The sequence below is a fragment of the Gavialis gangeticus genome, unplaced genomic scaffold (genome assembly GCF_001723915.1).
Source record: "Gavialis gangeticus isolate Ggan-Ray unplaced genomic scaffold, GavGan_comp1, whole genome shotgun sequence".
NCBI classification, from domain to species: Eukaryota; Metazoa; Chordata; order Crocodylia; family Gavialidae; genus Gavialis; species Gavialis gangeticus.
In genome coordinates this window covers 93,387,238-93,410,989 of record NW_017729033.1, presented here as the reverse complement: position 1 = coordinate 93,410,989, position 23,752 = coordinate 93,387,238, and the positions used below count along the sequence as shown (strand labels likewise).

The 23,752-nt window shown below is 42.7% G+C and overlaps 1 protein-coding gene across 1 annotated transcript in view; it reads left to right on the top strand.

The window, feature by feature from the left end:
* LOC109304165 (melanopsin-like) overlaps positions 1-23,752 on the top strand; it is a 55,338-nt gene that overhangs the window by 7,253 nt on the left and 24,333 nt on the right. Inside the window, exons 2-7 of the mRNA XM_019526654.1 lie at positions 3,054-3,187; positions 5,065-5,268; positions 8,621-8,792; positions 10,796-10,951; positions 12,949-13,056; positions 23,078-23,252. Of these exons, the coding sequence (XP_019382199.1) occupies positions 3,054-3,187; positions 5,065-5,268; positions 8,621-8,792; positions 10,796-10,951; positions 12,949-13,056; positions 23,078-23,252 (949 nt within the window). The remainder of the gene's footprint in view (positions 1-3,053; positions 3,188-5,064; positions 5,269-8,620; positions 8,793-10,795; positions 10,952-12,948; positions 13,057-23,077; positions 23,253-23,752) is intronic.

Here is a 23,752-nt window from a genome sequence, read left to right as displayed (position 1 = left end):
GACAAATGCAGGGTGCTGCACCTTGGGAGAAGGAATCCACAGCATACATATAGGCTGGGGAGTTCCCTTCTTGAAAGCACAGAGGCAGAAAGATGAACATGAGCCACCAATGCCAGACCGCAGCCAGCAAGGCCAGCCATACTTTGTCATGTATCCAAAGGTGCATCTCAAGCCGGTCCAGAGAGGTGATACTCCCCCTCTGTGCGACTTTGGTCAGGCTGCAGTTGGAGTACAGCATCCAGTACTGGGTGCCACGCTTCAAGAGGGATGTGGCCAGCCTGGAGAGCATTCAGAGGAGGGCCACCCACTTGGTGAGAGGGCAGCAGGACACGCCCTACATGGAGAGACTGAGGGACCTGAACCTGTTCAGCCTCAGCAAGAGGAGGCTGAGGGGGGACCTGGTGGCTGCCTACAAACTCATCAGGGGAGATCAACAGCAAATAGGTAGAGCCCTTTTCTCCCCAGCACCACCTGGGTTGACAAGGAACAATAAGCTGTTGGAGAATAGGTTTAGGTTAGAGATCAGAATGCAATATTTAACAGTTAGGGTGGCCAAAATCTGGAACCAATTTCCCAGGAAAGTGGTCCTCGCCCCTACCCTGGGCAAAGTCAAGAGGAGGTTGGATGATCACCTGTCTGGGGTCCTGTGAACCCAGCATTCATTCCTGCAGGTGGTCAGGCTAGATGAACTGTTCAGGTCCTTCCTGATCCTAGCTACTATGAAACTATAAGTAAGAATGCTGTTGGAGGTCGTAGGCCTGTCTACTGTAAATTTTTTCTTGGTAGCATTCTGAAACTTGCCTGGCAGCTAGGACAGCTCTATCTATGCCATGGCGATTGGGACAGGAGAGCATCCTGCTGAGTGGAGACAGCTCTCCCCCCACTCCTTTGGTCCCCTGCTACATAGGCTGATTAGCATCAATTTGCTCCAGGTCAGCGTCTGCACATACTCTTCAGCACAGTAGTTTAATGCCCTGATTTTTAGTACCTGTATCTACAGGTACTAAAAAACAGCACATTAGATGAATCTGCTGTGCAGTAATTGCTGTGCATGTGTACGTGGTAATGTTTTACTGCACATCAAAATCTCCAATAGCATCTTTCCAGCAGGACACAATCAGCAGTATGTTTTTTGGTTATCTACTACATTTCTTTTAGTAGTACTACACAATGTGGTCCTTTTTTGGATGTTGGGGATGGAACCTTGAAATGAGTTATTGTAGATAGATTCAGAGAGTGAATAATCCTGCTTGCTTCATCTATCTGATAGGATGTGTTTTCACGTCTTTGATACTAAGTATACTTAATGCTGAGAGGGGGCTTGAATTCAAACACTAGAAATGGGTTTTTTTGGTTCCTCAGTTCTGTGCCTCTCATACTATCATCAAGTGTTCGATTATAATGTCAGTACAGATATCAGCTGAAATCACTCCCAATTTTACATACTTCACTGAATAGGAAGGAGTTGCATGAAAATGCCTTTTGGTCATACCAACAGGAATATATTCAGCTTGGCAATTTGTTATAGATGTAAAAAATCCTGTATCACTTTAACCAGTTGCACTCTAGTGATAATACAGAATAGCATTTGAAGGCTTTCTAAGTGTGTCATAACATACTGTACTTTGGAAGATGGTGATTCTAAGTCTTTTTGGGCTCATATAACAGGGTATAAAAATAAGACATCAAATATTTCAGAATTTATGCTTTTGCTTACCAAGGGTGGCTTGTTAAAAATGCTGTCTTTGGAAAACTTTCTGGTAGCCACCAAAACTATCAATAAAAGTATGAGACTCAGAAAGAGATGAGAAGTAATAAAAACTTACTGTAACTGGAAAATGTGGATGAGAACTTAGTCAAGCTTTTCTATACAAGTCCCCACTAGGGGGATATGAGTAGTTTTATTGGCATATTATTACAATTCAAATAAATATCAAAACAAGGTAGTATTTGAGACAACTGCTTTTTTACAGGCAGTATTTAACTTTAAATTAATGATGATGGAAATCAGTGAAAAGTAGGTTTAATGTCATATATATGAAACAATTTTTACAATAGAGGTTTGAGATATGCCAAATACCATATTTACTCAGATACAAGATGAGATTTTTTTTCAAAAAAAGCCCCTCATAATTGCATACAAGGAAATCTCACTAAAAGATTTTCTGTCATTAAACTGCTACTAAAAGCAGCAAGTGCTCAGCAATGGAAACCATCTATGAAATTTGATTAACTGCAACCAGCACTGAACATGACTATAAAACACATGGCCTACATTGGGCAAATATGCTGATGGAACCCTACCACAAAAATAGATCAGTGCAGCCTAACTAAATAAGGCATAAGGGTAGTGCCCATTAAATGCAGTCCCCCTCATCACCAACTCCTCTTCAAGTCATAGTGAGCCACTAAATGGCATACATTTTTACTTTCTCTTCACTCCCAGACCCAAGCTGTACCCCTCTTTCCCATTTTTTGCGTGGGACAAAAACAAGGGGAATCTCCAATAATTAGGTTCTATACTTGGATTTTTTTTTTTAAATTGTAAGTTTTCTATATATAGAACCTAATTATTGGGGAGTCATCTTATAATCAGTGTTGTCTTCTATTTAAGGAAATTCAGTGGTTAAGGCAGGCTGCTGTAATTGTATTGTGATGTATTTCAGCAGGTCATGGAAAGATTACGGTGTGAACACGGTCATGATGATGATGATAATGAGAATTCACCTGTTACATTATATAGCACTAAGGCAGTAAAGACTTCCCAACATTTCCATACTGAACCTACATCTTCAAGGATTTATAACTGTGATGTAACAGTTCTCTGGGCATGGAAATAGAGCAAATATTGTAACACTAGAGTGCTAACAAGAAGACATGCTGCATTGTTATATTTGGGCTATTTGTATACTAATTAATGGTTTAATTATGTGGACAGTAGTTTTCTCTGTTTATGAACAGTTCTGTGGCTTTATAATGTGAGACTCATGAACAAAGTATCATTTGATCTCCTTTCATACTCATACTATACATTTATCTGTCTTAATTTTAAGCAACAAGAAGTTGAGGACACCACAAAACTACTTCATAATGAATTTGGCTACAAGTGACTTTCTGATGGCTGCTTCTCAGGCTCCCGTTTCCTTTATCAACAGCTTGCACAAAGAATGGATACTTGGAGACATAGGTACTTTTCAACTCTACTTTATATCACTCCAGCCATCACTGGTAGGATGGTTTTGCTAAGATAGATTTTCTTCCCCTTGATTGACTGAAATTCATGCATTTATTCAAAAATGTCCTCTGGTACCCATTACTAGGCCTAGGAACCATAAACCAAGGAAAGTGTCACGGAATGAGACTGTTTCTGACAACAAGGAAAAATGTCATTTTTAAGTTTGAAAATAGTGCAAACTCTGGTTCAAAACTGAAAGGTTCATTCACCATTGCATCATTTGACTTTTAGGCTGTTGATGGCAATAGAAACACATTATACAATTTGAATAGCACAGTGGTGAATTAAGTCCTGAAACAACCTATTATTTGCACCAGCAACAGGGATATATTAATAAAATTCACAATATTGCTGGTGTTGTCTTCTTTATTAGTTAAATACCACTCCAAAGTCTGCTTTTCTCATATAAATCATCCTCTTGTCAGGATAATCCTGCTTGTTTTATGCAACTTAAGTTCCATGCTTCTGATGATGACACGATTACTTTTGGTGTCAATTGGGTGCATTTACACGTATAATTAATGTGCCTGAATTTTCTGTGCAAAAAATTCAGGTGCATTAAACTGCTCTCAAGCACGTGTCTGAATGTGCACCCACATCAGGAGCAGTTTACTCTTGGGATCTCCTGCCCTGCTGTGCCCCCATGAAGCGTCCCCCTGGCAGGGGGCACTGGGGGCAGCCTCAGGCTGGCAGAGGGCATGGGGCAGTCAGTCCTGGAGTGGTGGCGAGGTAGCTGGGGACAGCTGCCCACCTGCTCCCCAGAGCACCTCCATAGGGCTCAGAGCCACTCCATGGGCAGCTGTCCCTAGCTCCCTGCCTGCCTGACATTGCTCCTAGCTCTGCGGGGCTTGGAACTGCTCTGGGGATCAGGCGGGGAACAGAGTTTGGGGCCAACCTGTGGCTCCCTGCTGCCTGGGCTGACTAGGAACAGTTTGCTCCCAGTCAGCATCTACATGTGTGCTTCGATGCATTAGTTTAATGCCCCTTTTTCTAGTACCTGTATTTACCAGTCTTAGAAAATGACACCTTAGACTAATGTGCAGTAATTGCTGCATACATGTAGGTGGTGACGCTTTGCTGTGCATTAGTCTAATATGTAGTAAAAGGTTTCATGTAGACACACCCACTGTGTCATTTGAATTGATGTCCTCTGCCTGGTATACTATCATCTGTGATGAGATGGTACCACAGAAAATCCCAAAAAACAATTGACTGTTTAGCTCAGTTCTCAGATTAAATGATGTAAATTGAAGCTCTGTCTGTCTTTGTCTGTGTAGCAGGAAAATTGCTTTGTTTCAAAGTAAAAATAGAACTTAAAAAAATTCAATATTTAATAGAACCAATGGCTATATTTTCCATTTGGTGTTTTAAATAGCCATAAAATAAAAAGAGCCAGTACTTTTTTAATTCATGTAAATCAGGGGGGTTTCTTGTTTTGTTTTGTTTTTTGTATCTCTTCTTGTCATTAGGAGGCAAATAAATGTTTCCGTCCAGTTAAGGTCATTATACTGGGCAGCAGTCCAGGAAAATGTAGCTTAAATTGTATTGAATTTTCTTTGAGGCAGTTTTCCATTGACCAGGGGTTTTCAGTCCCCGCCTGTAGTAGAGGTGGGGAGAAGATTTCTTCACAACCTCTATTTTTATGTTTGTTTTATTAAATAATTTTAAAAATTGATACAAGAGATCTGTAAGTCTTCCTCTAATGGAAGAAAAGTCTCAGATCAAGAAGAGAGTGATCACAAATGGGAAACTTACTGCCTCAGATTCTGAGAGTGGACATACGTTTATTTAAACCCTCCCCAAATTTACACTCCCCTTTTCTGCTTCAGGTTGTGAGCTGTATGCTTTTTGTGGAGCACTCTTTGGAATCACTTCAATGATGACTTTATTAGCTATTTCTGTTGATCGCTACCTTGTGATCACTAAACCGCTGCAATCCATACAATGGACTTCAAAGAGACGCACGGCACAGATCATTGTTCTTGTCTGGCTTTACTCACTGGGATGGAGCATGGCTCCACTATTTGGGTGGAGTATGTTGTTTACTCTTTTTTACACTGCACATTCTTCATTTCTATACTTTTAGCACTTTTTTGCTTTGTCAGAGATGCGTGAAAACAGCCAGTTTTCATGTATTATTCCTGAGTGGATATAGCTACTACCCAGGACAGGGGTGTCAACATTCAACCTGTAGACCTATATCATCAACCCTCTGGTGCTGCCTGTGTGTCTCAAAGCGACCCATGGACAGCACACAGGGTTTGCTGGATAGCTCTGTGTGCTGCACAGGGCACCCGTTCCAGTTCACACCTCACATGCTGCTCTGGGGTGCAGGGGCCATGCTGTATAGCTCGGTGGTGATGGCAGCTCCAGGACTGCACTTCACAGCCCTGTGGCAGCTGTGGATCTGGAATGCAGGGCTGGTCTTTAGGTCTAGCGCAGCTTGCAGTCTGGCCCCATGCCACTCATTCAGCCCATGGGGCCAAATGGGTTTGACACCTTCGACCTAGAAGTTTGCCACAGTACAGTATATTTGTGTCTTGCCAACACACCTTTGCAATCTTTTACTCAATCTCTATTCTCTGCACACTGTGATACTATGCATAGATAGCTAAAATAAGTCTTTGCCCTATACTGAGTTTGAAGTGTAAGATTACAGATATTCATTTTTTTTACCAGCTATTCTTAAGCAGGGCAAACAATCTTATAGAATGAAAGTGTACCTTAGCACATGCTGTGTCAGTCCTTGAAGTTGTTGCTAACAGTATCTAAGGGTGGAAACAGACATCATCTTCATGCCGCCATAAAAAATGTTATGGCAGCACAAAGTGAAAGCAAACAGATGTCCGTGCCTTCTGCCATGCCACAAGTGTTCAAATTTGTTGCTGTGACATAAGGTACTAATAAATTGGGTTGCTCTGTTGCTGCCATCATATTGCCTGAGCTCTTCAGCCTCTCTGGGGCAGGAGTTTCTGAGGCTTGAGGGGCCCAGTCCTGCAAACTGGGACTGAATTCTGCCCTGAATTCCTGGGCAAAACTGGCCCCCTCAAGCCCTGGGAGTATACCTACCTCACTTTTGCCACTTACCCAGATGTCTCACTAAGCAGAAAAATGCAGGGCTTTGGGGTGCATGTCTGTGAGTGAAAGTTCCCTGCTTGCAGGCACACACCCCGTGCAGGTAGAATCCTCCTGCTGAGGATTTCCCCAGGTGTGCCTACAACCATGGAGAAATCCACTTCACAGGGTTCTCTTGCTCACCAACACAGGGGACACAGCAACCAGGGACATCTATAGACATCCCTGGATTGCAATAAGCTATGCCATGACATGTTGTGATTCAGCTGATCACACTCCACTGAAGACATCTGTTTCTAGCCCATCTCAGATATGCAGCTTTTCTAGCAACAGACTTGGGGCCAGGTTATTGAAACTAGGTAATAGTGAACCTCAGTGTTCACCCTAAAGAAGTATAATTAAGGTATGTCTAACTGTGAACAATTCAATTCTCCCTCTTTTGAATAGTTTTTGAATAGTGTACAGCAATCCAGTTTATAAAGTTTGGCCAGGAAAAGAAAAATACTATATTTAGTTGAAAATGCAAGGAGAATTGTGGACATATGTAACAAACTTACTATGGCCTCTTGGTTTATCTGGCAAAGAGTGATATATTTAAGTTTTGCTCACATGCTGAACTTAGTATGAATCCTTTCACTGATTTTTTTTTGTTTATTTGTTTGTTTTTTTGTTTGTTTTTTGTGAGCTTCACGTCAAAGTTCGTGTGTAGTCCCTTGGTGCAACAAACATCATTATAGGAAAAGTTATATACAGGCAGGACAGATATGTTTAACCAACAGCCTACCAAATAGTGGTTTTTAAGGAATGTAACCACCAAGAATTGACAGGAATTATTTGGAGTGGCCTATTCAAGGACATACACAGAACAACAGTATGATACCAAGCAAAAGAAAATATGGCAGGTATTAGACTACACCAGTACACTAGTAATTTTTCTTCCTTTTTTTCAGAGAATAGAGCCAACTTCCTCCATTGTTCTTCTTTCCTGAGTAAAGGAATGAAAAGTGCGTAATTAGGGGTTACTGTTGTTGCTATAGGGAAGTCTAAGAAGTGAGATGATTAAAACAGAAATATTAAATTCTCCTTGGCTTGATATTAGACAAGGCTTCTAGGACAAACACTCTGACATCTGTTAGCATAGTGAGGTAGCAAGCATTAAAATGCTAATTTAATTTAATCTAGGAAAAAGGGTTTTCCAGCACTGAAAATGTGACAATGAAGGTATCTAATTTAGCTTGCAATGAATAAAAATAACAGTTTAAAGAAAAGTGAGCATTAGTGTCTTCAAATTGTTTTCTTTTATCTTAATTCATTTTTTTCCTTTTAATTGGCATCTTTGCTGGTTCCTATTCTGATGCTAAAGCTATATCGCTGTGGCTCTGCTATGGTGCTATCACTATAGCACTATGCGTTTTATGTTTCCAATTCATGATAAGGGACTAGAGACTTAAATTCTCAGAGACCAAAAAGAAGCAGGTTGACAGCTTTAGCAATAGCTAATGATGCTTCCTTTTGCTCTAATATGCACATACGTAGAAGTGTGTATCTGAAATTATGTTATCCTGGGTCAGGCCTACTATGTCAGTAGACCAAAACTCAGGACTACAGCAGAAGATGTCCCTAGCATTGAGAGATCTTGGCTACTTTGTACATCTTTTCAGCTGCTTTAGCATACATGGATTAGTAAAGGAAGCTAGTGGGGAATTCTTTGTAGACTGAGACTTTTGTGGACATACAACTTGAATAGAATATGGACAGGTGATTTTTATGAATCCTTTAAAATAAGAAACCTTCCCTGAAGTAAATTTGGAAGATGTTTGGTTAAAATGGCTTTAGGAGAGGAAATTCTAAAAGACATCTGCTGTTTAAAGTTTATTAAAGACCTGACTACTGAAAATGACCTCCTGGCAAGCAGCTGGTTGGTAGGGTTCAACAAATTTGCTTTCTCCCAGGTAGGATTCAGTATGCCATCACTGATTGTGTGGAATGCTTTAAAAGGCTGTTCATGGAAGATGGACAGTTTTCTTCTTGTTTGTGCACAATGCAATTTTTTAAATGAGCTCTTACTTGTAGGGAGAATAGATGCAGGGCAGTATCTTCTCTGTAATAGCACTTTTTCATATCCTAGGAGAGGATTTAAACAGTTTGCCAAATAAATGATTATGCAATATAGTATAGTCATGAGTGTGACAGTGTATAATGTAACATCACCATATATTTGTTAATTGCCCAGGTATTTGACCAGTCACTATACAGATGTTGTGCTCAAATTTGGGTATAAATAATATGTTTACTTTTCTTATTTCTTAGGTTCTTATGTGCCAGAGGGTTTGATGATATCCTGTACCTGGGACTATATAACCACTACCCCAGCAAACAGAACTTATACCATGATGCTGTGTTGCTGTGTGTTTTTCATTCCTCTGTTCATAATATTCCATTGCTATTTATCCATGTTTATGGCCATAAGAAATACTGGCAGGTAGGCATGGCAAGTAGAATAGTTCAAGCTCTTCTCCTTCTGTGCTGAAGCATATATTCATATTCTTTGAGTGAAAATAAAACTGGGCTTCTGCTCAATAAATAACACTGTTTACAATGAACATTATATTCTCTTTTAATGTATTAGAACAGGGCTCAGCAAAATATGGCATGTGGGCTAGATCTGGCCTGTGAAGCCAGGTGGCTTTACTTGTGCCCACACCCATGATGGGGCTAAGCAATGAGGAGCTGTGCCCATGCTGATATCACTCCCCACCCTAGAAGCAGCCGGTGTGGAGCAGCACTAGAACCAGGCAGCTTCCAGTTGTGCCCATACTGCAGCTGGAAGACTAGGACATACAGGGTGCAGGGAGAACCAGTGGCAGTGTGGGCTCAGATCCTAGCTGTTTGGCTCTGGCGTGCACACAGCTAAAGCACCCTGTTGCCAATGCACCGCTGAAGCATCCCAGCCCACATCACACTAAAGGCAGGTTGTCCCAGCCTGCAGCTTATACAGGTTGCTGGCTACTGTACTAGATAATCACAACCAGAAATCTCTACTTCCATGCTCCAGATAACAATCGAGTCAAATTGGGGGAGCCAACCTGTGGCACAAGTGTGACGAGTGTCACAGACAGCCTTTGTATGTGGCACATAGCAGATCAGGGAGAGGATAGGCTGAACAGCAGCCAATAGGCCAGAAAGCTGAAGAAAGAGCAGGAGATAAGGCAGGGAACACAAAAAAAGAAGCATAAAGCGAAGCAATTGCAGAGGGAGTGCAGAGAAGGAAGCAGAAAGCAGGGCAGTTGATCAGGCAAAGGAAAGGAATCAAAGTGGCAGTAACGGAGAGTGTAGGGATAATTTATGGCAAACCTGCCAAAAAGGTTGGCCCCCACTTGGTCAAATAAACAGAAGCTGAAATTACATTTTTCTTGTGTACAGCTGCCTCTCATTTTCTCCAGTGCTTAGAGGATGGCCTCAAAAACTTTGATGAAGCCAGCTCCAGGAGAGTATGATAATAAATCTAGCAAAGTGCAGGATATGCATTCTCTGAGTTTGGAACACTCTGCAGACTGTCAGAAGTCCTACCCCATGTATTCCATGAAGAATGGATGGAAATATTCATGTATTAAAAAATATATATTTGTGATGAACTCTACAGAGATTGTTTTAGTTTCAGCTGAACTTGGGGAGATGTGATTAATAGTGGTATATAAAATATCCATACATGCATGCAATTCGCCACATTTCATGCAGAAATGCCAGAAGGGGCATACATTGTGTACATGGGTTAGTCTCTGCTTGATTTGAATTAAACATTCTGTTTTGAGATCAGCTGGGGAAATCTGTCCCTGTTGGTTTTCTTCTCAGTTTGTGTATGTTACTTGCTATGGGACTGATCCAAAGCCTGTTGAAGTTATTTTTCCATTGACCTCAATGTGATGAGGTTCTGTTGGCCCATGTCAGCAAAACTTATGTCAACCTTTTAAGCACCTGTTTAACCCATATTGACTTGAAGGGGATTTAGGTCCATTCTTATTAGCAGAAATTCTTAATTATATGCATAAATGTGTCCTTAAAGTTAATCACATGTGTAAAAGCTTCTTCTTTTTTTACCTATTTAATAGTGATCTCTGTGGGCATATATATATCTACATGTGCATATTAATCTCCATGTGGCTGGGAGGCAGCTGGGACAGCTCTCCCAGCCATGTGGTGACTGGGATGGGTCCTGAAGTTCTTGGGGCTGCATATCATAGAAGTATACCATGTCTGACTTCCTTTTCTAATCTCATGGAGTATTCTGGGGCCATTTTGTTATGCTCTCCACTTTATAAGGTGGTAGCAAAGCAAAACTTTTCTATCTAAAATGCTAAATAACTGAAAACAAAAAGGCATGAGCTTCATTTACTTATTGCTATTGTAATATTTACATATTGCTTTGCGTCTTGTACCCAATATTTTTTCATTCTTTTTAACATCTGTGTGTTCTTCTACTCACAGACATGTTCAGAAACTAGGGTCCTACAGTCGGAAGTCGTACCTCTCACATTCCATGAAGAATGAATGGAAATTGGCAAAAATTGCTTTTGTGGTCATTATTGTGTTTGTTGTGTCCTGGTCTCCATATGCTTGTGTCACTTTGATTGGATGGGCAGGGTAAGTGGACACTATCTTGTTGGTTTGTAAATGAAGATCAAGTATTATTAGGGTGGCAGTCTAAAAGAAGTGTGTGTCTGCGTTTAAAAGGATTTAAAATTGACACAAGATTAGAGATAATGTAGCATTCCTCAAGCATTACTCAGAATATCCCGGGGCACATCTACATGTGCAATTAATACACTTGAATTTTCTGCACAGAAAATTCAAGAGCATTAGACTGGGCCTCCTCATGCATCTGAACATGTGCCTGTCAGGAGCAAATTTTCTCCCAGTGGGAGCAGTTAAGTTTAGGGATGCTTCTGCCCTGATGTGCCCCCCCTGCAGCAGCCAGAGGGATCTCCAGCTCCCCCAGGTGCCAGCCTCAGGCTGGCAGGGGGCCTTGGGGGCTGGTCCCAATATCCATGGGTTGGGGGAGAGCTGTCCCAACTACTGAGCAGCTGCCTCACAGCCAGATGGAGATCAGGACCCATTCTGACCTCCATGTGGCTGGAACAGCTATCCTGGCTGCTTGACAACTGCCTCCCCACCTTGTAGAGACTGGGACTGGTCCCAATGTCCACATGGCTGGGAGGCAGTGTCCCGCTGAGCTGGGACAGTTTTCCCCACCCCCTGTGGTTCCCTGCTGGCTAGGCTGACCAGGAGCAGTTTGCTTCTGGTCAACATCTATATATGCACTTCAGCACATTAGTTTAAAGTACCACTTTCTAGTACCTGTTCCTACAGGTACTAGAAAATGTCTCAATAGACTAATCTACTGAGCAGCAATTGTTGCACACATGTAGACACTGATGGTTTACTGCTCATTGGATTAGTCCAATGCACAATAAAGCATCTTATGTGGATGTACCCCCCTATGGATGAAATGGATTTCAATTTCAATACTTAGATTAAACTTTGTGTGGTTTTTTGTAGTACAAGTTGTTTCCCCCTCCTTTCTTTGCATATATTCCAATTTCTTGTAGCATAAACCTTGCCAATAAATCCAGTAGATGCTATTTTTCTCACTTTCCTAATATATGACCTCTCCCAAATTCCCATCTTCGAGACAGTCACTAATAGAGGGAGAAGAAAGTATATTTTTCTAGCCTCCTGAAAAGCATCTTCCCCATAAGGAACCCCTTCCTCTCTTTGTCCATGTTCAAGTCCACTGATATTAGTGAAAGGTCCATGATAGTGATGGTGACTAGATAACACCTTGCAGCTAAAATAACTTGTGACAAAACAGTAAAAGTTATTCTCAATCTGTTTTTCCTCTTCGCTCTTCTCCTTTTTTTGGCACTGGGATTTCAGTCTCATAGGGCATGTCTACATGTGCAATTAATGCAACACAAAAAGCTCCAGTATGTTTTATGCCAGAGTTTATTGTTCCCAGGTGCTACCTTTACACATGTGCCTGGGACCACAGTACATTGAGCTGGGTCAGAGCAGTCCAGGGGGTGGTCAGCCTGCCAGCCCGGGGCTACTGTAGCCCAGATCAATGTGCTGTGGAGGGGCTGGCTGGGGTACAAGTGTGCTCCAGTGTGGCAGCTAGCTTGCAGGCAGTCCCCACACTGAAGCACCCTTGTGCCCCAGCCAGCCCCATTATTATGTACACATGCATTGCTACACACTAAAGAACACTGCTGTAATATAGTACTTGTGTTTACAAGTACTAACCTACAGTGGAGTTAGTTAGTTTACTGCAGCCTAATAGGGCTGCACATGTAGATGCTGAGACTTTACTGCAGAGCTAATTAAGCAGCTCTGCAGTAACCTTCTCATGTTGATGTACCCATCGACACCCCAGTTCCCCAAATTAATTAATGTAACCAAAATATGCCAAGTACTGCTAGTTTTTATTCAGAGCAAGGAATGCAATTTAGGGAACAAACTTTTCAAATATAGTTGTTGTCAAAGGATCATAGCACTGATTTATTTAGGAAAGCGTTATAGTTTTCTAGTAATTTAGATAATATAAATCCATTATGTAACTTTGTGTTACTTTTTTATTTTAGCCAGGGTGACATCCTAACACCATATTCTAAATCTGTGCCAGCTATTATTGCCAAAGCTTCTACAATCTACAACCCTATCATCTATGCAATAATTCACCCAAAATACAGGTACAGTAAAGCACATACTTACGGTGGTAAATATACTTCCCTATGATCTCGGTGAGACAGGAGATGACTCCTGATAACATGCAGCTCTTTCTTCTCCTGCTACCAGAAGAAATGTTGGGGAGGTGGATGTAGTTGTGGGGAGGAGGGACAGAGCGTGGGAGAATTATGAATGTCATACATTTTGGTCTTTGAAATGTAAATAGCTGAAACAGTACCATTTCAGCTATTAGAATCTAGGATACAGGTTTCCCTCACTTTATATGGGTTCTGTATGTGCGGATTCACTCTTATGCGATCTGTGTGGTGGAAACCCACAGTCAACTGCTTTGTGAGGTGCACTGTGGGAGTGATGAGCACCAAAATATAGTCTCCTGTGTGGATCTGTGCTCCTTGCTCGTTGCCTGCGGCACGTTTCTGTAGTTGCCATCCCCATTATGTGTTTGTGTGTACTGTCCGCTGTTGGAGAGTACCAAAACTGTCTTGTAAAACTGGTAGAAATGGGTCTGGGGATCAGTACAGTCAAGGTCTTGGAACTTATTCCTATTTGTTACATTGTAAAGTGGGTTCCCTTTGAGTTATGTGCCATTTTCCAGGAAAGCATGTACAGCATAAAGTGAGAAAAACCTGTATATGGATACATCCAAGTGCTTGGGCCTTCAGTGGTCTGTCTCAAAAGAACATAAAATGTACTTAATAACTGAGTAAGCTAATGTGGTATCAAGCCAGGGCAGACTTGCACTGTTTCCCAGAAGCTGCTTAAGCCTCAAACTTTGCCTAACCTAGAGGCTTTGTGGACAGCTGCCATGAAATTGTTCCCAGATAGACCACTGGCCTTAAGGATTTCATGTCACAGGACATGCTATATAGCTAATTATCATATCTGATTATGTAACATGATATGGAAATTTCTCTCGCCCAGTGAACAGCAATAATGTTTTTTCTGCCAAGCTGGGAAGGGCAAAAGAAAAAATTCTACTTTGTATTTTTTTGTAATCGTTTTTCTTCATTGTTCTTTTTGTTTTTTGGGTTTTTTAATTTTATCCCAGTCAGGAGAGAAAGAAATTCAGGAGATGTTTAAGCAATTCTATTTGTACAAGTCCTAAAACATTTGGCTTTCAAGAATCGAGTGAAAATACCTCTTTTCATGCAACTGATGTCCTTGTACCCATTTTAAATAAAAAGGGGTTATTGTGTAGAAAAAGAATGTCTTCTATATCAGTATTTTTTCAGGATTTCTCTTGGCTCATTAGCAAGTATTTCAAAGACTATCTTTTATAAAGTGACTGTTAAACAAGTTTTTGGCCAAAGCAGATGGAAGAGGTACTTATAATATATGAATAATAATACCACTAGATGGCAGTGTTAATTGTCTAAGATTTCATTCTTGTCAGGGAAGGGGAGAAGCTTCTATAGGGTGTGTCTATATATGACATTTACTTTACAGTTGCTTAATTAGCACCACAGGAAATGTTTTGGCGTCTAAACACGTGGCCCTATTAGGCGGCAGGAAACTAATACACTCCGCAGCACATTAGTGCTTGTCAATACAAGTACTATCATGCTGCAAAGTTTGTTCATGCTCAGCAGCACATATGTAGGCACTTTCGGGGCTGGGGCATAAGGGTACTTCAGTGCAGAGAGCTGCCAGCTGGCTAACTGTAGCACCCTCGTGCCCCAGCCAGCCTCTCTGCAATACGTTGAGCCTGGCTGGCAGGCTGACCCTGGGACCCCCTGCCAGCTGAGGCTGCTCCAACCTGGCTCAACACTCTGTTGTCCCAGACCCACATGTAAACATGGTGCCCAGGAAAATAAACTCTGGTGCAATAAGCACCAGAATTTGTGTTGCATTAATATGCATATGTAGATGTGTCCATATTGTCTCTTTTTGCAGCTTAAAGACTAACTCATTCAGAAACATAAGCTACAGCCTACTCCATCAGATGTTGTCATCTATGAAAGCTTATGCCTCTGAACTAATTAGTCTCTAAGGCTGCCTATACACATGCTCCAGAGGTGGGAGGAGGCACATTTTAATTAGAGCAGTTCCCAGAGAGCTGCTCTAATTAAAATGCCTCACCAATATGTGTATTAAGCCCCCATGCATTTAAAAATGGCCATGGGATGCTTTATCTAAACCTCATTTGATGAGGTTTAGATAAAGTGCCCCCACAACCATTAAAAAAAATGCAGGGGCTTATACACATGACAGTAAGGCTATGCTGGAGCGTTCTAATTAGAACATGGAGGAACATGGGCAACTGATTCCTCCCAAGTCTGGCGGGGGGGGGCACCAGATCGCTGATGGAGGGTGGTCCCCCAGTGGCTAATTGCCAAGCATGGAACCAAAACAGCATGGGTAGGCGTAACAAGCACTCATCCCAAAGGTAGCCACTCAACCCTTGCGTAGTCTGGCTTTCTTTGGGCACTCTCCCCTTCACTCGTCCACCATGCCTAGAAGTTATTATCTATTTAGAAAAAAGAAAGGCTGCCCCAGGGCTTCCCGAGCCTGATCTTACTGTCATAATCACAGTTGTCCATGGTCATTGCCTTAAGGGCTAATTATGTGGCTCTAACCACCCATTACACCATGCCCATGCCTTGCAGGTGGTAGCAATCATGTTCTTCTTGTGCCATGGCCTCAGTCCCTGTAACTGGACCTCCCTGCCCAGGCACTTTACCTACCTCAGCAACTCCCTGGAGTGATTTCCAGGCTTTCCTGTTTCTCCCAGGCACTTTGCCTTGCATGAACACAGCCTCTCCTGAACACAGCCTCCCTGCCTGCACTCCCCACCTGGGCAATTTGCCTATGTGGGCTAGGCTACTCCTGGCCTCTACATCCCACCCTATCAGGCTCCTACTGTCACCCCTTCTGGGCTTTAGGGCCTGGCCCCATTCTCTGGATTCCATTTCCCTAATCCCTGAGCTTCTTTGCCCTGCTTCTGCCCCTCTCCAGGCTGTAGGCCCCTGGCCCTGATCTCCAGGCACCTTTGCCCCAATCACTGAGCTTCTTTTCCCTGTTCCTGGGCTCCAGTCCTGCTCCCAGTCCTCTGGCTCTCTCTGCCCTGTTCCTGGGCTCCAGTCTTACTCCCAGGCCTCTTTCCCTACTCCTAGGCCAGTTGAGACTGCCTCCACCCCATAGTCTCTTCTACAAGTCTCAAATGCCGCGTATCCCAGCTCAGCTGTTAACCAGGAGCCTGGCTGCAGTCCTGCTGCCCAGAACTCCTCTCCCTGTGGCTCTCAGGATTAGACTCCATGACTAGCTCTGACCCTTATCTAAGTTAGAAGAAGATTCCTAGAGCCTTAAATAGGAGCAAAGTTAGGACACTAATTAGATCTTCTGAAAATCCCACCCTATGTGAATCTTCCTCCCTTCCTTTCCAATCTGCATTTCCAGGAGTAATGACACCGTAAGTGGTTGTGCAGCTATTGTGGATTGGGGACTCCTCATGTTACTTAGGTGAATAAATTATGAAGCACAAATAAATAGTAAGGTACAAAGCCTAATTAGTAGTTACTGGGCACGTCTACATGAGATGTTTACTATAGAACTGATAAATTAGCTCCGTAGTAAATGTTTTGCATCTACACATGCAGTGTTATTAGGCAGGAGTAAACTAATTAACTCCTGGCAGGAAAGCACTTGTATTTACCTTATTCTTTAGTGTGCACACGTGTAGATGCTGGAGGGGCTGACTGGGGCATGGCAGTGCTTCAGTATGAGGGCTGACTGTGGGCTAGCCCCACACTGGAGAACCCTCATGCCCCAGCTAGCCCCTCTACAGCATGATGTCCTGGGTCAGAGCAACTGCAGGCTGGGAGGCTGTCCCCCAGGCCCCTGCCAGCTACAGCTGCTCTAGCCCAGTTCAACATACTGCACTCCCAGGCACACATGTAAACAGTGCTGACCCAGCTCTGATCCAGTGAGAGGCTGCATAGCCCAACACTCTTTCAGTATCCAAATCTTGAAGCAGCTCTGCTAAATATTTGTGAATCAAATATTGCTTGCTTTTTGGGATCAAGGTCTGTTCCACTCAGGTTGCTACTACATGAGACATTTTACTGGGCATTAAAGTAATCTAATATGCAGTAAAGCATCAGTGTCTACATGTGCACAGCAATTATTGTGCAGTAGATTAATTTAATGCACCATTTTCTAGTGACTGTAGAGCAGGGGGTTGGACTAGATGGCCTGCTGAGGTCCCTTTCAACCCTAACTTTCTATGATTCTGTGGTGCCTGGGAAACAATGAACTCTGGCATAAGCACCCAGTGAATAGTTTCCAAGTAGGCTATAGGTTCTATATGTTTGCATAAATGATTTTTCTTATAGTTTTGAATAAAGAACAAATATATGAAAATAGTCTATTTGTGGATAACTTACAAATGGTGAATTGCAAATACTGCCAATAGTTCAGCTGTGAACACTACAAAGATGAGACTTTATTGTCATTATTTCACCATAATAAAAAAATCTTTTGATCATTTCACTTACTTGAGTGAGACCAACTTCTTTTTTTAGCCTTTTTGATTGTGATGAGTTTAGATAGCATGCATGAGTCAGGAATCATGACCTAAAGGGTTCAGATGCAGTTCAAATTGGTTGGATGTTTTGAGGTATTTTTAATAAATCTAAAAAATGAAACAACTTTTTACAGGACATTTTGCTGTAAACCGAAACCCAAAAAACTGCATCTAATAGAGAATGGTCTGTGGACTACAGGTACAGAATTTGCACAGCCAGTGTCAGGAACTTCTTTCCTATCAAAGGTACGCATGTTCATTTAGCTCTGCTGGCAACCTGTAGATTGGGGTGAGCAAAACAGTGGATCTGGCTGGCAGCCGGACTCCATTTTCCAGTAGCCCCTGGCTGCATGGCTGGGGCTGGAGACCCCAGCTGCTGTGCTGTGATAGTGCAAGGCTGCAGCTGTCATGGAGATCGGCCCCAGCCATGCTGACAGGACGTGTGGCAGGGCAGGGGACTGCTCCGAAGCTGCTGGGATCATGACTCTGACCTGACCCTGGACCAAGCAGCCCCCACCCCAAGGTCCCAGTGGCTCTGGAGCAGCCCCCTGACCTTGGTGCCACACACCCTGCAAACATGGCCGGTCTCCATGACAACCCCAGCCTTGTGCTATCACAACACAGCAGCTGGGGTGTCCATGGAGACTGGCCCCAGCCATGTGGGCAGGGGCTGCTGGGAAATGGAGTCCACTTCTGGCCAGATCCAGCCTGCAAGCTGGACTTTGCCCGCCTCTGCTGTAGATCCTGTGTTCTTTGCTTTCTTAAGGCACAGACAGAAGAACAGTTCTCCGCTGTAACTCAGAATGCTTTGCAGGAAGTGTTCTGAGTTGCAACGATCCCCCGGACCAAACAGAAGTTCACTGTTGGGTCCAGGGACAAGGGGGGTTGGGGAATCTAGCTGCTGGCTGCGAGCCTTGGCCAGTTTCCCTAGCAACAGCACCTCCTCCTGCCAGCCCGAGTGCTGTTTTCAGAAATGGAGGGGGGAAAGGCAGAAGAGGGAGCTCATTTTAGAGGTTCCCAAGCCAGTGCTGAAGGGTGGGGCACATAATTTGGAGCCCCCACCTTGTGGAAATACTCCAATCCACCTGCCCCACCCTCCACTGCTGGCTGAAAAACCCCCAGACCAGACTCCCTCTGTTCCCTTTCTGGCTTTTCTGAAAACAGCTCTGATGCTGGGAGGAAGGCAGACACAAGTTAATGAAGACTCTGTGTTTTGAAATGTATTCATCTGAACCCTCACACACTTAAGGTTTAGACTTTTGCGGAATTTGGCCCTTTTAAAGCATTTTGCAACTGTACAATTCTGTTTGGTCACTGCTGTAGAGCGCTTTCAGGGGCCCAATTGAGCAAAAATTGTCACTTCTGTCTGTGCCTTTAGGTGTTTAGTCCTTGTACCTTTCAGTTTTAGACATCTGCTAGAAAGGCAAAAATTCTGAGTGAATACTAACTTGCATAATATGAGTTGTTTGTAAGGAATATATCAAAGCAGCGAATAGCAACCTTTTCCTAGCTACAGACTGGAACAATTAGGCTCTGATCAAATGTAGGTTGGGTGGCTTTCATGTCCTGTCAGAGGCAATGGGCTTACCCTACACCCATACCAGGGCCAGGTAGCTGAGAACTGCAACCATGCTGCTATTGCTGCTTCTCCCAAAACCTTGCTTCTTGTCTGGGACATGGTTGCAGCTTCCTACCAGTGGGGAGTTTTGCCAGAACCAAGCAGCTGGAAGTTGTATCTATGCTACTGTCATTTCTGCACCACAGTGTGGAGATGTGGGGGAGATGGATGTGGGGAGAAGAAGTGACAGCAATGTGGATGCAGCTTCCAGCTGCCCAGCCTCAGGACAGCTCCCCATACTGTATCTGGGAGCAGGCTAGGGGATAGGAGGAATCCGCAGCAAAGGTGCAACTAGAAGTTGCTCAGCCCTGGAACAGCTCCTCACTGATTAACCTCAGTGCAGGTGCAGACACAGGTAAAGCCTTTGACCTCTGTGGGTTAGATCCAGCCTGTGGGCCATATGTTGCTGAGTCCTGCATTAGAAGTCTTTGCATAAGTGTATGTCCTATGTATATCTTCCCAACTTTATTGGTGCTGTCGCTATAAATTTTTAACTAAAATTATAGAAATTCTGAGTTAACCTTGTGTAAAGATGTACTTGCAAAGCCAGATCCCATCTTTTTGCTGAGTTAAACAGGAGAATACTAAGTGCTTGATCACAGTAACATAAAATAATTTAACTCCATTACCATAAGGAATGGCAATCTGTGTCAAGAGTCAAAACCAAACTGATAACTTCTAAAGACCATCATAGTTCAACAATTGTTAAACAATTAATATGAAGGCAAAAACTGATAACCTCATCACCTTTGGGCACCTGGATTAAATATCTTATTATAAATTCTGCACTTAGCTGGGGGTAGAGAAAGGGAAGTCTTCATGACCAATCCCTTTCATTAATATATACCCAATCCACATGTAGGTACAGTCTTTAATGATTATATATCAGTAATTATGAACCTGGGGAGAATGAGGAATTTAGAACCTGGGAAACCAGCATCCAGCAAGAGCTTAGAGGTCCCTGCATCTGGTTTACACTAAACTCTTGCAGCTATTTTCTCCAGCTAGTCAACCATGTCTTCATAGTGCCAAACTTATAGGCAGTCAAAAAAGCCCAAGGTTGAATCAATTCAATCTTTGTAGGTTAATCTAAGGTGTGTAGATTGAACTGATAAACAAATGAACAGGTATTCAATTTTGATTCCAGAAATGCAGCCACATGCCTGCAGTAACCCAGGTCAGAAGCTGGGGGGTGCTAAAACATGCTTTCCTGCTTAGCTGGAGCAGACAGCTTGGGGCAAGGCTAGCCCACCCACTCTGTGTGGGGGAGGGCTGCGGGGGAGTTGCAAAGCATGCTGGGATGCTGGGGGACTATGAGTTAACTTGAATCTGGAGGGGATCTAGGACACAAGTTCAGTAAACCGATTTAACCTAAATCAGTTAAGCCTGATACTATATTCATCCAGGTTTATCTTAAACTGGTTTCAGCCATTTTGGAAGTGGTTTATGTGCACTGAACTTCTGTTATGTTACAAATTTCTGCCCAACACCAAGTGGTTTCCAGTCACTTATACCAGTTTATGTGTAATTTCTATCCCTAGCCACAGTGTCTGTTCTGCATCTATAGACAGTTTTTTAACTGGCATTATTTAGACAAACGTGATCATGCCCTAAGCAAGGAGTTAGACCAAGACATATAATTCTGTGGGCAGATATCGGTGTCTACTCAATATTGGTGAGGTCATCACAGCTGCAATTATAGAACTCACTTCAAGATCTGAACCTAAGACCCAGTCAGCTGGCACTCATTCTGGAATTCAAATATCCTATAGCTATAAGGCTGTCCATTCTATTGCCCCAGCAGGCTTATAGATGGTGGAGATGCAAAATTCTGCATCTTTTCAGAATACTGAATAGGCTGCAGTCCCTATTAGACTTAGAGATCCTAGAAGAATTTTTTCTTCCTTGTTTGGAGCAGAATAGTTCTCAGGGGGCCTGTCTACATAAGATGCTTACTGAACAGTTGACTAATTAGCTATGCAGTAAATACCACATGTCTCATGTGCACCCCTATTTGGCTGGAGTAAAGTAATTAATTCCACAGAAGGATAGTACTTGTAAATACAAATACTATCCTGCCACAGACTTTTACTCTGCAGCAGCGCACGTATACATGCTGTCTGGGGCACAAGGATACTTCAGTGTCAGGGCTTCCTGCCAGCTAACCCCATGCTGAAGCACCCTCATGCCCCAGCCACCCCTTCGCAGCATGTTGAGCCAGAGGGAAAAACCCCAGGCTGGCAGGCTGACCACCTGTGCCCCCTGCCAGCCAGAACTGCTCTGATCCAGCTCAACATGCTGTGATCCCAGGCATATGTGTAAGCAGCATGTTAAGATGTGTTTGCAGCTCAACATGCTGTGATCCCAGGCATATGTGTAAGCAGCATGTTAAGATGTTAATATTTACGTGTAGACATGCCCAGGGGGTGGCACATCTACACAAGACGTTTACTGCAAAGGGTAAACTTCAGTACAAGGAGAAACATACCCCAGCCAGCCCCTCCACAGCACATTGAGTCAGCTTGGAGCAGCCCCGGTTAGCAGGCTGATCCCCAAGGCCCCCAGTCAGCTGGGCTGGCAGCTGAGGCTGCTTTGACCCATCTCAATTGCCTGTGGTCCCAGAGGCACATGAGGATGCAGCACCTGGGAGCAATAAACTCTGGCACAATAAGCACCAGACTTTATTGTTTTGCATTAATTGCATGTGTAGATGCATCCAGGATCAAGTTTTTGAGGACAATACACACTTTTTCCTAATGTAACATTTTATTTCACTGTGTAGTGGAGCATTTGCTAAAATTTTATTTTTTTCATATTTTCCTGTTTGTAAGATTGTTCATTGAGGAAAGCCTGTTGCTTCCATTTTATGTTTGAAATAATAAACATAAAACGAATGAGTTTAGAAGTTTAAATTCATATTCAAGCTTTTAATTTCTGTTGCAAGTCATCCAGTTCTACCATGCTGCCTCTTGTGGTTAATATATGTCTTGGCTTCCTTTTGTATCATGTAATTTGCAATTGTTTCACATATTTTAGATGTAACTTGCTCTGACTTGCTTGTAGCTTGTGTATTTTGGTTCCAGTATTTGCTGCTGTTTTTCCAATTCGTAGAATTAATCAGGAATGATATGGGATTGTAGATTTATTACACCAAGCACCAAGACAGTGGGCCAGATTCTCTGTCCTTGAACCAACTGTTTCAAATCTCTTACATAGACCAAAAAATCCAGACTGTGCTCATAGCTAACCAAATAAGAATTATGTAAAGCTAAGATACTTAAGCCCTGTGCCAACTATTTCTACCATTGTGGAAATATGCTGGGAGGAGCAGAGTGTGAAGGTGGTCTACAAATGCTCAGCTGGTGTATGGTCATGTGAAGATATAGATTAGAAGAACCCTGTTGGTTGCTCTAATTTATGCTATGGCAAGGCTGATGCAGATTGACCCAAAGAATAAAGAAGTTATAACTGTTATAGTCCTATGTCTAGGGCAGATCTCTGAGCAGGAGATAATTTAGCCAAGTATGGAACTGTGATTTTATGTTGATCTCCTGTTTTTAGTCAAGCGAATCCTTGTTTTAAATTGTTATATTCCAAAAAAATACATTGTGTTCTCAATTCTCACTGTTCATCCAGGCTTCCCAGCATAGTCTTGTCATTTAAAAATCTCAGGGCAGCTGATGTCTATGTATTTGGCCTATTGAATAGTCAGCAGTTGCTATTGTAAACTGCTTCTATATAATCTTCAACATTTTATAAAGTCAGAACTGTACTGAAATTTGCAACAAGAGAGAGGGGTTTTGTCAGACCATTTTCCAAAAATTGCCGTTGGCATTTATGGTGTTGAGCAGATTAACATTTTTACTTCTCTGTTCTCTTTCAGGAATACTATTCGCAGTGCTGTTCCATGCTTACGATTTCTAATAAGGATATCAAAGAGTGATCTTCTGTCAGGTTCCATAAATGAATCCTCATTCAGGACCTCTCTATCCAGTCATCAATCCTTTTCTTCCAAGAAGAAGGCTAGTTGTCTTTCATCAATATCTGCTGGAGAATTAGTAAGTCTTTTCTTGGTTTTGTGAAGGAAGGCAGGTATAAAACCTGTCAAGTGTCCAGTTACCCAATACTGTAAAAACATACATAGAGGTAGATCAGGACAGGAGTTTTCCAGGAAAATAGTTGCCTGTCAAAATATCAGTTTATCCAAGCTGAAATGTTTGGGGGAAGGTATGTACCAAATTAAACAAGCATGAAATTTCTGAAAGCTTGTGAATGTCTGTGGGAGAGAGAAAAACCTTCACCCACTTCTGCATAAACTAATCATTACAGCATTTATTTGGGATATAGGAGACTTAGGTTCATATTCCTAGCATGAATTAGATATAATGGAGTCTTATAGTTTCATAGTTAGTAGGGTCAGAAGGGACCTGAGCAGATGATTAAGTCCAACCCCCTGCCATGGCAGGAAAGAGTACTGGGGTCAAATGACCTCAGCAAGGTGATTGTCTAGCCTTGTCTTAAAGACCCCCAGGGTAGGAGCCAGCACCACTTCGCTTGG